Raw genomic sequence first — 11,853 nt, 5'->3', positions numbered from 1 at the left:
AGTCGGGGAGGGGAGCCCCGGGTGGGGCTGAGCCTCAGTTGGAGTCAGAGTCCGAGGAGTCCCCCGAGGAGGAGGAGCTGGAGCTGCTGCCCTCGGACTCGTTGTCCTCATCCTCGTCGTCGTCCTCGTCGTCGTCCTCGTCGTCGTCATCCTCCTCGTTCTGCGAGGCAAGGAGTGTGCAGTCACCAGGTGGCCGTCCTGGCGGGACCCCACTCTCCCCTCCCATCGGGCCCCGTCCATCCCACCTCATCCCCATCCTCGCTCTCATCCTCGCTGCTGGATTCGGAAGAGTCCCCCCCATCCTCAGAGGAGTCCCCGTTCTCATCATCTTCCTCCTCCTCCTCCTCCTCCTCCTCCTCCTCATCCTCTTCATCGTCATCCTCAGACTCCTGGGAGGGACGGAAGCGCATCAGTGGTCCCTGCCACACCACTCCAGGCACCGCGGACCCCCCGCTCCCGGTCCCCCTTCTGAGAGGGGCTCCTTACCGACTTAGACTGCAGGGTCGTCCGGCTGGACTTGGGGTTCGGGCCTCGCAGCTTGGTCATGCTCTTACGTTTCTGTAGGAGAGGATGGGGACGTGGGCAAAGGGAGCAGCAAAGGGAGCAGCAAACACCCCCCCACCCCGCCCAAGTTCCCTCCTTATCCCAACACCAGCCCGCTCCCAGACTCACATTCGAGATGTACTCTTTATATGCTGCACGGTCCTGGGGAGACAGACTCTGGGGGAGACAGAGAAGAGGTGAGGGTTGAAACACGACCCAAACCACTGCTGACTGAGCATGCTGGCCAAGTGCCAGGCAGTGGGCTGAGCACTGCCCACCATCCCACCTTCGCCCGTCCCAGTCTCCCCATACCTTGGGTCTCTGCAGAGAACCCCAGGGACCTGAGAACACAGCTCAGTGTTTCTGCTTAAGATGCCCTGAAGCCTTTTCTAAGCTACCCTGTCCTAGGACTGTTGGTTTTCATGTCTGTCCTGTTACTCTACCCAAATGGAGGCTCCAGATTCAGGGTCTTCCTCAACTCAGAGAAGCCCCAATACGATGACTTCCATAGCCTGGCTGCAACACTCCTCCCCAGAAGCCAAGTCCAGAGCCACTGCCAACGCAGTGGGGCTCACCAAACTTCTGAAACACTTAAACCCTGCTAATTCCCTGGGTTCTTGGCCAACCTGCCTGGGTGGCCGGGGAGGACATCAGTGACTCTCCCCGCTTTACAGATCTGACTGCTCAAGCAAGGCACAGAAAGGAAGCTCAGAGGCTAGGGGCTGAGCCAGAATCTAGGAGAAGTCCCCCGGTCCCAGCTGCAGGGAGGAAAAGGCAGTCTGATTTGGATTTTCCCACTCACTAGCTGTGTGACCTTGGCTAAGTTACTTAACCTCTCTGAGCCTTGGTTTCCTTATCTTTGACAGTAATCATTACCCTGAAGGACTGCTGGGACACTGAATGAAATCATGAATGCAGACCAGCCACCACGATGCTTCCGTCTTCCTTCCTAGGGTCCCCCGGCCCTCTCACCTTGACCCAGAGGTCCAGGTGCACTTTGTACTGCTTCTGCTGCTCCTCGGCCTGCTTTTTGTAGTGCTCCTTCTGGCTCTGGGAGATGCGCTGCCAGCGGCTGCCAATCTCCACCATGCGCTCCTTCAGTGGCAGGTGGTTCAGCTGCCCGTTGGACAGAAGCTCCTGGGAGAACTTCTGGTAACCGTTCCTGGGAGGCGGGGGTGTTGCAGGGAAGGTCAGGAGACCAACCAAGCAGCCGTCCTGCGCTGACCCTCCCCATCCCTAGGGTGAACTCCAGCCCCCAGACTCACATGGGAGGCTTCTTGGGTTCTCCCTGGAACTTCATCTTCTTGGATGAGTTTGCAGTAGCCGGGGGTGCCCGCCTCTCACTCAGCTCTCTCTATGGGGACACCCGGAAAGGTCACACTCATCCTCCCGCCTGCCCCATGCCATCTGACTCTCCTTTTATGTACCAGGAAGGAGGAGAAACTGAGGCACAGCCAAGGAGCAACTTCCTAACAGCTCACACCTGTGTCAGACAGGCACTGCCGTCTAAAAGTGCTTTCATAATTGCACTCACACGACTAGTATCACTGCCCTCGTTTTAGTGATGCATCACTGAGGCTCCCAGAAGGAAGTTAAGAGACTTACTTAGGGTCACACAACCCAAGCTGGGACTTCTGGCTCCAAGTCCCACGCAGTGAGGAAAGCCGCCCACCCAGGAGGGTGGTGGAGAGAGGTGGCCCCAGCTCCATCCTGCCCCACCGCGCTAACCAGAAGCCCTCTTTCTACCTCATATCGCTTTTGGTCTTCGGCCGCCTTCTTAATCCACATTAGTTTCTCCTTCTTTTCCATGTTGTTCCAAGTCATCTCCATGGCTTTCAAGGCCTTCTCCCGGTCGTTCTGGGGACAGACAGGGGTGTCAGCTGTGGGAAGGGTCACCCAGGGCTGGAGCGGGTCTGCATGGGCGGTGGCAGAACAACCCCTTTGCTATGAAATTAATAATAAAGCAACTGCTTATCAAGAAAAAAAAGAGAAAGAAAAAGAAAACGGAAAAAGAAAGCAGGAAAGCAACAACAACCACCACACACACACACACACCCCCCAAAAGAAAGAAAAAGAAAAGAGAGAAAAGAAAAAACCCCGAACAACCCCTTTCCCACTGCCTGCCACCTTGAAGCGGGCCAGGTAGTCGCCGATGACGCTCTGTTGCCAGATCTCCTCGGCTCTTTTGGGCGACTCTGGCAGCTTGCCCGGCTTCCTCTCCGACTGGGCCTTCAGGGCGGCCTCCCGGGCCTTGTACTTGGCCTGCGGAGGGGCGGCAGAGGCGTCAGCCTTCCGGCCACCCCCAGGGGGCGCACGTGGCTCGTCCAGCAGTTGAAGGCTCTCCCCGCCACCGGCAAGGGTGGGGTGAGCAGAGGCGTGGGCCGGTGCAGAGGTCTCCGGCCAGGGGCACAAGCCGCCCAGCGGCCCTGCTCCCCAGGGAGCTCACAGCCCACAGCTGACAGCTTCCCGCCTTCCGGCTCGCTGGGTTCCCAGCCCCACCATCTGCGCCCAGGCACCCTTGCGGCTCACACCCCACACACACCTGGGGCAGGGTGAGGAAGTACAGCCAGCCCCCAGGGGAGAAGCAGCCCCTCCGGTCTTGCAAGCCTGACCTTTTTCTTCTCTGACAGGTCGTTCCACATGCGGGCCAGCAGGCGGGTCAGCTCGCTCTCTGAAAGCTCAGGCCGCTCTTCCTGCAGCTGCCGCCGCTTTTCTTCCGAGAAGATGAACATGGCTGACACGGGCCTCTTGGGCTTCTCCGAGCCACCCTTGTAGATGTGCAAAGAGGGTCGGGGTCCACGGGGTGCTCACAGGGAGCCCCGCCTCCCCCCCTCCCCAGGACCTGCTTGGGTCGTGCCCCCTGCCCACCTTGCCCCCTTCCTGGGAGGGCTTCTTGGAGGCTGGGCTGGTGGCTTGCTTCTTGTTGATGTTCAACATCTTCTCCTCCCCCAGGACCCGCTGCTGCTCCTCCTCAGGCAGGCTCTGCTTGGGGAGAAGGGGCGCCACGGGGCTCAATGTCTGGTCCCCAGGCTGCTTCCTGGTTGCCTTAAGGGCGCTGCTCACCAATTCCCCGGCCTCTCTCTGCCCGCTGCCCTCCCGAAAGGAACACTCACCTCTAGAAAACGGAGCAGTTCCACCTCATAATCTTTCTTTTTCTGGGGAAGGAAAGGGAGTCAGGGTCAGTACGGGGGCAGCCTCACGGGAGACCCTCCCATGCTCAGGGGACAAACAGTAGCCCTCAGCAGACCTTCCAGAGCCTGGACAGGGCCTAGTCTCCCTCCATAGGTGGCAAGCGCGAGGCCCAAGAATCTGCCTGGATCAGCCCAGATGCTAAGCCTAGCACCACACCATGTCTGAAGCAGGTGCCCAGGGGTCAGACCTCACGCTTCAAACCCCCAAGGCTCTCCAGGAGTCCTCCCTCTCCAGGGCTGGCTCCTGCCACCGCTCACCTGGTCGCACTTCTTGTGGTAGGCATCCTTCTCCTTCTGGGAGAGCAGCTTCCACTGCTGGCTGCACAGCACCATGCGCTCTGTACTGGGCACGTCCTTCATGTTGGCCATCAGCTCTGCGCAGTACAGCGAGTAGCTGTTCCTGTCACAACCGGCAGCAAGGGAGGAGCGGCCCTGTGAGCGACCTGGGAGGCCCAGGGCGGCAGCCCCCTCACTTCCAGAGCCTGGGCTGAGGCCCTTCCCCCACCCGGCTCCCTAGCTGCCCACTCGCCCACCCGCCCCAGGGCAGCGCTCACGGAGGTGGCTTGGTGGGTCGCCCGTCAAACTTGTCCTTGAGCTGGCGTTCGGCCTTGGTGAGGGTGGACTTGGTGATGCCCTCCTCACTGATGTTGAGCTCGGGGTGCTTCTGGATATAGTCTGGGACAGGCTCACACACGCACACATGCACGCACTCGCACGCCAGCTGGCCCAGGCCCTGTCCATGCAGCCCACCCCTGGGGAGGGGCCTCCTCTCCTGCTCCCCTGCACCGTGCCCGGCCGATCTGGCGCGGCTCCCCCTTGCCACTACCGTGCGCCCTCCCTGCCACCCCTTGGCCGGACACTCACGTCTGGCCGCACTTTGAGGTACACCTTCTTCTCGTGGGTGTACCACAGCTGCTGGGGGGTTTTGGGCTTCTCAGGGATGTCCGACTTCTTGGCATTCTGGATTAGGTCTGGGTGATCCTCCCTAGCCAGGGCACGGGGAGCAACAGTCAATGGGGGGAGGGGGATCCTGCCAGGGCAGACCCAAGCTAGCTGCCCCACCCACCAAGGCTCCTTGGCCTATCAGCTGGGGCCTAGCGGGACAGCGGTTGCCTGCCGGTCCCTGCCCTTGAGCCTAAGCCACTAGGATCTACAGGTGACTTATCCATCTCCCGTGCCTCAACTGCCAGGCTCTGGTCATTGCTACCCTCTCCTGCCGCACCCAGCGCCCTGTGGCCCTCCTCTGGGCTCCACTGCCTTACCTGAATCGGGCGAGGTTTCGCTCAAACTCCTGTTTCTCCCTCTGGAAGTCCTGAATATATTTCATCTGGGGGGAGGAGGTGACGGGGTCATCCACAACCCAAGGCCTGAGCTACAAAACCCACTAAGTCCTCCTTGCTAGCTATTCTGCCTCCCAGTTGGTGATGTATACAGAGGATGTCATGAGCAGGAAAGGGATGGCGGTCTGCCTTCCAGTGGGCTGAGGATGGGGAACTCAACCGTAGCCCAGACAGCGGGAGCTACAGGGGTCTCCCAGAACACATCCTACATCCTATCCCCTCCCTTTAAGAAAGGGAAAGAGTCCCAGGAAAGGGACATGGCATTATCCAGTCACACTGTAAGCAGCGACAGGGCTGGGACTCCCCGCCAACACTACCCCTCTGCCTTTCCCCAGCGCCAGGACACTCCCAGGGAGAGTCAGGAGATGTAGGTCTCGCTCCTGTCGCGCTCTCCTCCCGAGTCTGTGGCAGCTAATGCGAATCCGCCCCCTCAGAAGTGGCCCACAGGGCAAGTGGCAGGCTGAGTCCTGCTCCAAAGGGAGATCGCACTGAAGGGAACCCAGAGTGAATTCCTGTATCTGGATTTTTCCCCCCCATCTGCTACCTTTGGGTCCCTGGCTGTCCTCGGTGATCCTGACACCATCCCCACCCCCACCCCCTTCCTCAGTCATTGCCACCTTCCCTGCCTCTGATCCCTTCTTCCAGGCTCCTGGCTCCTTGGCTCCTTGAGCCCTCCCTCCCCCAGCCCCGTCATTCTCCTTTGCTGTTTGGCTTCCCTTCCTTCGCCTGCACCGGCTTCTATCAGCCTGGTCCTCCCTTCCCACCATCCCACCTCCAGCCCGGTATCCTTCCTGCCTCTCCACACCCCTCACTCTGACTTCCTTTCCAGCCTGTCTCTTTCCCTTTCTCATCTACATCCGGTCCTGGCTCCCACTCAATGTCCATCTTTCCTTTATCCCTCTTCTTCCCAGATTCACAAATGAGTTCGCACTGGAGGAGGCCAGGGTCTCAAACTCATTGAGCGCAACCCCTGCCTCTCATCAGGCGCAAGAAGCGAGGCAGCTCCACTTCCCTCCGAGGTTCCCGCAGAAAACCGGGAGCAGAACCCAGCCGGCTCAGCCCCAGTCGCAGCCCTCCTCACGCAAGACAGCAGCTTTTACAGCCGGAACGCACCACCCAGATCAGGCTCACTCTCCACACCTCAGATCAAGATCAGGCCCGAAGGACTGAAGTAACTTACCGAAGCGCACATACACAGCGATTCAGCAGTAGCCAGGAGAACAGGCTCAAGGCCTGTGTCCCCTGGGCCGGCACTCTGTCCACTCTACCACGGAGTTTCTTCTATCCCTCCCTGAACCTGAGACCCTCTGCCTCTCCCTCCCACCCCGCGGAAATGTCTCGGTGTTATGTGTACAGTCAGTTCTGTGACGGCCCCATTGTAGGGGTCAAGAATGGCTCCAGCGATTCATACTCCGGCTTGGCTCAAGCAGTAGTTGCAGACAGCCGGATCTACCCAGCCAAGCTAGCTCCTTTTCTGGGTACAGAACCAGGCCACGTGAGCCCGAAGCCAGGGTGTGCAGACCAGGAAGAGGGCTACTCCCAGCGCTGGTGCCCTCCCGAGAGCTGGCTGCCTGCAACTCTGTGTCCTCTCCCAGCAAATAAATGTGCCCTCTTGTCTCTCCTGCTGCCCCTTGCCAACATCTCTCCCTGGCTCCATCTTACCATGTAGCATCTCCTCTGTGTGTGGGTCTCTCTCCCCACCCCACCTCACTCGTGTCCCAGCTGCAGTGCTTTGCTGTCTATCTCTGCAAGGTACCGCATGATCTCACTGTGCTGTGTCCACCCCTGCCTGGGAGGCTGGGCAGCCCCTGCCCAAGGTTAACGGGCTTGAGGGTCTGGGAGAGCATGAGGCCACGAGGGACAATGTGTGCAAGGGGAAGCTTGCCCATGTAACCTGTGGACGTGGCAGTGGGAAAAGCACTAGGCAGGGAACCTGAACACTAAACCGGAGTCCTGGGACACGATACCCTCCTGCACCCCCGTTCATTGCCCACAAGATCAGGATAACCCAGTCTCCCGGCGTTACCTCTACAAGCATCAAACGAGACCACGTGGGGAAACAGCAGAAGTGAACAGCTCTGCAGGCCTAACAGTGAGGACGTGTGTGTGAAAGAACACTACGGGTTTTGCCTGCCTCCGTCAGGGTTACACCTGCAGCAGTGCCCACGCCGGACAGTGTGTGGGCCTGGGAGAGGGGGATCAGGTGTAGCTGCCCAAGGCCCTACCCTGCTCAGCTGGCCCACCCACGCCCCTGATGCCAGGTCCCTTGGTCTAAGCCCTCACCACCCCCGACAGATGACCTACACCATACCAGCTGCTCCCGGCCTTTTCCCTCCCCGCACTTGGTCCCCCTCCCCCCACCTTCTTCTTCTCTGGCAACTCTTTGTACTTCTTGGACAGAATCTTGGTCAGGTCCAGGTTGCTCATCTCGGGGTGGAGTTTTGCGTACTTGGCCCGCTTCTCCATGAAAAAGCGGAAATAAGGGGTCAGGGGCTTCTTTGGGAAGTCCGGGTGTTTCTGGAAGGAGGGACAAGGACATGGTCAAGGTGAGACACTGGCCGTTCTTTGGACCTTGCCTCTCCAAACCTTTGTGCTCCTTCTCCTGGAAACTCACCTTGAGTTTTTTGCCTTTGTAAGGGTTTTTAACATGTTCCTGAGCATCGAGGATCAATTCTGTCAACGTACGGAACTTCCTCACCTGGAGGAAGAAGGGAGGTGAGTGGAAGGGGAAGTTCCGAAGAGGGGGACACCACCCAGGAACGAAGCCTTGTTCCCCAATGGGCCTTCTTTACTTTCCACTAGACTGAAGTTATCAAAGGAGGAGGGCAGGGGCCGACAGTGACACAACTCAGGCAGCCCTGACACCCAGGCAGACACCCAGGCACTGGTCTGTGCTTACTGCAGAGGCCCAGGCAGTCAGTACACAGCACAGGACAGCAACAAGGTGACCGCCTGAACTCGAAATGGTTGTTCATGTCAGCACCTCATTCAAACAGCTCAGGCAACAGACGCTCTAAAACGGTAAGTATTCAAGGCCACACAGCTAGAAAGTGGCAGAACTGAGAAGTCTTGGCCAGTGCTGTCAACCGTGCCACCTCCCGAAATGCACAAGGGCGACCACAAGAGCACCTCGCCTAGTCTCTTTCCTTCCTGTTTATAGACTTCTGTTCCATCTCCTCCACCAGGAAGGTTGAGGCAAGGGTAAGTGTAGATGTGTGTTCGAATGTGTCAGGAAGCATGTGGGGGGGGATCCGTTACCTCGTTAGAAATCTCCACCCATTTGAGCTTGCACATGTCTCCAGAAAAGTCTTTAAATGCTACTTTTTCCCAGTCCATATGTGACTCAGTGGTTTTGAACTTGGAGCTGTCATTGGATGGAAGGTTGTTCTTCATGCATTCCAGCAAAGTCAGCATGTCTTCCTGGGACCAGCGGTCTGGGGAAGGGTAAGAAAAGCCATCACGCCTAGCTCATGCCAGCCCCCATCTGCTCCCCGGTCCTTAAGCACTCAACCCTTCCTTCCCAGAGCATCCCAGACCCTGATTATTTCCCATCTGAAGGCATACACAAGACATGGCCTGGCCTTAAGGAAAAGCCATGGCCATACGGATTAGAGTGGGGACTCCAGTCTAGACAGCATCAGGCCTAGAAACCCAGACGTGGACTCAAGTCTGGCTTACTTCAAAGCTATTATCATTTCTAACATGCCAGCCTGACACGGGTTACAGTTTACTGTAGCGAAGTGGGGGGAAAGGACGCTACAGTGATTTGGGACACTGCTGGAGAACAGCTAGCTTATCGGAGAAGAAAGGGAAGGAGGGAGGCAACACATCTAAACGTGAAGCTAAATTCAATCCAAGTTCTAGGTGGCTACCCTAAATGCGCAGACTGAGGAAGGGGTGTGGGCAGTAAGGAGAACCCATGCTGTTGTTTCTCTCCAGCACAGCTAGAAACTAGCATTAGAGGCATGAGTATTCCACCATCCTACCCCTCCTCTCAAAGAGGACCAAAGGAGAATCTGGGGTAAGTAAAACAATGGTAGAACCATATAGGGCAGCTGTGAGGCAAGGCAGGCAGGTGGGCAAACGCTCCCACAGCCCTGCTCCAGGGAAACACCGCCCCTCTGCTCCCTCCCCTAGAATTCTGAGTTGTCTTCTCAGCCCAACTCCCCATGCAGGCAAAAAACGGAGTCTGGACCAGCTATTTCCAGCCACTGAAAGGTAGCTCCAGTGAGGCCTCTCTGGAGGGTGGCTACCCTGGAAAGTGAGCTGGGAGGACATCTATCCAAGGCTAGGAGTCAAAAGGGCTCTTGTATTTACATCTGGTAACCTGGGCCAGGGTTTCCACAGATGGGTCACATGAACCCATAATCCTCTCTCTTCTCAATGTCCGACAGGCAATGCCAGATGCTCAGATTCATCCTACCCCCTGCCACCCTACACACTGGATCCCCACTGGGTGGGGTAGGGTGTAGTTATTTATCTTTTTTTTTTTTTTTTTTTTTTTTTTTTTTTTTTTAGTTATTTATCTTTGAGGCCTCAAGCCATCAAAACACCCTTTCTCTCCAACCTGCCTCACCAAAAACTGTCCTCTTAATAACAATAAAGAACCTGAAAAGCCTCCCCAATCCCTCTCATCTCCCCCTTCCTCCACATTCCTCATCTTCCCTCCCGTTCCAGGACACTGTTGGGGACACACTAGAGCTGACTGGGAACCCCAGAAGGAAGACTTGCATATGCCTCCTTCTCCCCCTCTGATGTGGGGGTAATGGAGTGTGAAAAATACAGTTTATAGGTTCAAGGCCAAATAATTTGGGTTTAGCCAAACCCCCAGTGTAAGGGATGTTTGACACTCAAGCCGCTCCCTTCCATATCATTTCAGAGAATGCAGACTGGAGAAAACCTTTAGAAGGGGAGTGGGCCTTGCAGACCTACGTGAGAAAAGAGGATTTAAGTTAAAGAGGCCTGAGGGTCGGGGCTCCTACCTTGGCCTTTGGGGGCGGCCATTTCCAGGTCTGTGGGGCAGTCGGCTTCTCCGTTCATTCTCCAGCCGTCCAGCCACCTCCTCGGTCGTGCTGGCCAGGCAAGCCGGGGTCAAAGCCACCTCACCCTTTAGAAGAGACACCAGTCCCCATTCAGGCGGACTGAGAGGTGCGGGACTGTCTATCCCTCCCTCCCCCAAAGGGGAGGGGGACATAAGCCCACACTCTCAGGGAAACCCAGCCAAGACTCTAGGAGGCTTAATGAGTTGGTGGGGGTGGGAGTGGGCTCCTCCCCTACCTCTTGGGAGGGAGGGCGCGAGGTGCGGCCGCAGAGAGGGTGCCCGGAGGGCCCCCAGGCGGCCGTGGAGGCTCAGGGGTCGGCTGCAGCCCTGCTCCGGAGCTCTCTCCCCAGTCTTCCCAGCTCAGATTCGGGCTTCCACTCCAGCCCTCATACGCTCCCTTCGCCCGCCTCGCTGAGCGGGCGGTCCGCGCCCACCCTTATCCCCGGAGCGTAGCCACCGGCTCGGGGCGCACGCACGCCGATTGCGGCGCCAGGCTTCGGCGCCTGCCTCGCGGTCGTCTAGCTGCCGAGCAGCACACACACGAAACTTTCAAAAAAAATTATCCCTACAAAATATCCTCCTTGCTAATTAAAAAAAAAAAGTCTCCTTTGCTCTTTAAACCCCGAAAGGGCGAGGGGGCGACGGGCTCCGGCGGAGGAGCCTCTCTGGGAGCTGGTTCAATCCAGCCCGGCATGGCTCCCCAGGCCTGACCGGGCGCATGGAGATCGGCGCCGCCGCCACTCTCAGCAACCCCTCTCCCCCGAAATCGGCGGCGCCGGGGCTCACTTACCGAGCGTGTGAATGGGAGCGCGGGCCAGGGGCACCTTAGGGGTGCGGCGGGCCGAAGAGCCGAGCCGCAGCTCCGCCGCAGCCGACGCCGGGGCAGCAAGTCGCCAGACAAAGCCCGAGATGGCGAAGCGGAGCGACGGCTAATGGCTCGACCCGGGCGTATACGCCGCCGCCAGTCCCCGCAGAGAAATCGTCCTCCTACCCCCGCCTCCATCGCTCTGCGTTTCTCTTCCAATCAGCCGATCGCTTGGCGGCTCCTCCATTCTCCGGCCAAGCCCGATGCCTAGAGCGAGCTCCACTCCTCCATCTGCTCGCCCGGCTCCTCGCTCCCCTGCCGCGGCCGGCGAGACGACGTGGGGACGGAGGGGGATTTGCGAGGGAACCTGCGGCTTCCCGGTCCCATTGCTCCCTCCCCGCTGCCTCCTGCCTCCTGCTTCTCTCCTGCGTCTTTCCAACTCTCCCCTGTCGCCACTGGTGTGTGTCTGAGTGTGTGCGCGCTTTTTTTTTTTTTTTATTGCTCTTTGCTTTTGCAACCCTGGAGCCAAGTGGGGGGGATAGAAAGGGGGGGTGTTACCAAAAAGAAGAAAAAAAAGCAAGCAAGAAGCTCTTAGGTTTGTAACACATTGGAAAACCGGGGGAGTACCCCGCCTCGTCCGATATCGGAGCCCCGCGAGGGCCTTCCGGGTTTTAGAGCGAGCCTCACGCTATTCTCAATGCCCCTCACCTCCTTCGGGTTTAGGGTCCGAGGAGTCCGAGCAAATAATTCTCCCCCTGGGCCGTAGCAAGGGGGTGTCAGGGTGAGAGTTGGGGGGCATTTCTCAAGAAGCAAAACCATCCCTCCCACCCCAGCTTCGGTAGCTGGGCCGGAGCCCGGGTTGAGAGCAAAAATCCTGGTTGGTTTAGGCGAAGAGGATTCCGGGGCAAAGTCGGAGCCGCGAGACCGCGCTTC

The 11,853-nt window shown here is 58.2% G+C and overlaps 1 protein-coding gene across 1 annotated transcript; it reads right to left on the bottom strand.

Annotated features, from left to right (window-relative positions):
- Positions 1 to 11,058, bottom strand: UBTF (upstream binding transcription factor). The gene is made up of 20 exons (XM_024760581.1): positions 10,906 to 11,058; positions 10,057 to 10,181; positions 8,333 to 8,508; positions 7,689 to 7,772; positions 7,436 to 7,591; positions 4,997 to 5,061; positions 4,593 to 4,719; positions 4,289 to 4,509; positions 3,993 to 4,134; positions 3,657 to 3,698; positions 3,412 to 3,525; positions 3,156 to 3,311; positions 2,671 to 2,805; positions 2,290 to 2,400; positions 1,809 to 1,897; positions 1,516 to 1,705; positions 673 to 720; positions 487 to 558; positions 246 to 389; positions 1 to 160 (listed from the first exon to the last, which is right to left on the bottom strand). The coding sequence occupies exons 2-20, from the start codon at positions 10,112 to 10,114 to the stop codon at positions 35 to 37; spliced, it is 2,256 nt and encodes a 751-aa protein (XP_024616349.1). The 5' UTR covers positions 10,115 to 10,181; positions 10,906 to 11,058; the 3' UTR covers positions 1 to 34.
- Positions 11,059 to 11,853: the final 795 nt, after the last annotated feature.

The sequence above is a fragment of the Neophocaena asiaeorientalis genome, unplaced genomic scaffold (assembly GCF_003031525.2).
Source record: "Neophocaena asiaeorientalis asiaeorientalis breed wild unplaced genomic scaffold, Neophocaena_asiaeorientalis_V1.1 scaffold30, whole genome shotgun sequence".
Lineage (NCBI taxonomy): Eukaryota > Metazoa > Chordata > Mammalia > Artiodactyla > Phocoenidae > Neophocaena > Neophocaena asiaeorientalis.
The sequence above is the reverse complement of the archived record's forward strand: the minus strand, read 5'-3'. Positions and strand labels throughout refer to the sequence as shown.

Bases quoted from the DNA above. Each gene is read 5' to 3' on its own strand.
- UBTF (XM_024760581.1), bottom strand. From the start codon at position 10,114: ATGAACGGAGAAGCCGACTGCCCCACAGACCTGGAAATGGCCGCCCCC. The intron at 5,062-7,435 runs GTGGGGGGAGGG...TCCTCCCCCCAG, and splicing joins AGTTGCCAGAGAAGAAGAAG to ATGAAATATATTCAGGACTT. The intron at 3,526-3,656 runs GTGAGTGTTCCT...CTCCCCAAGCAG, and splicing joins AACTGCTCCGTTTTCTAGAG to AGCCTGCCTGAGGAGGAGCA.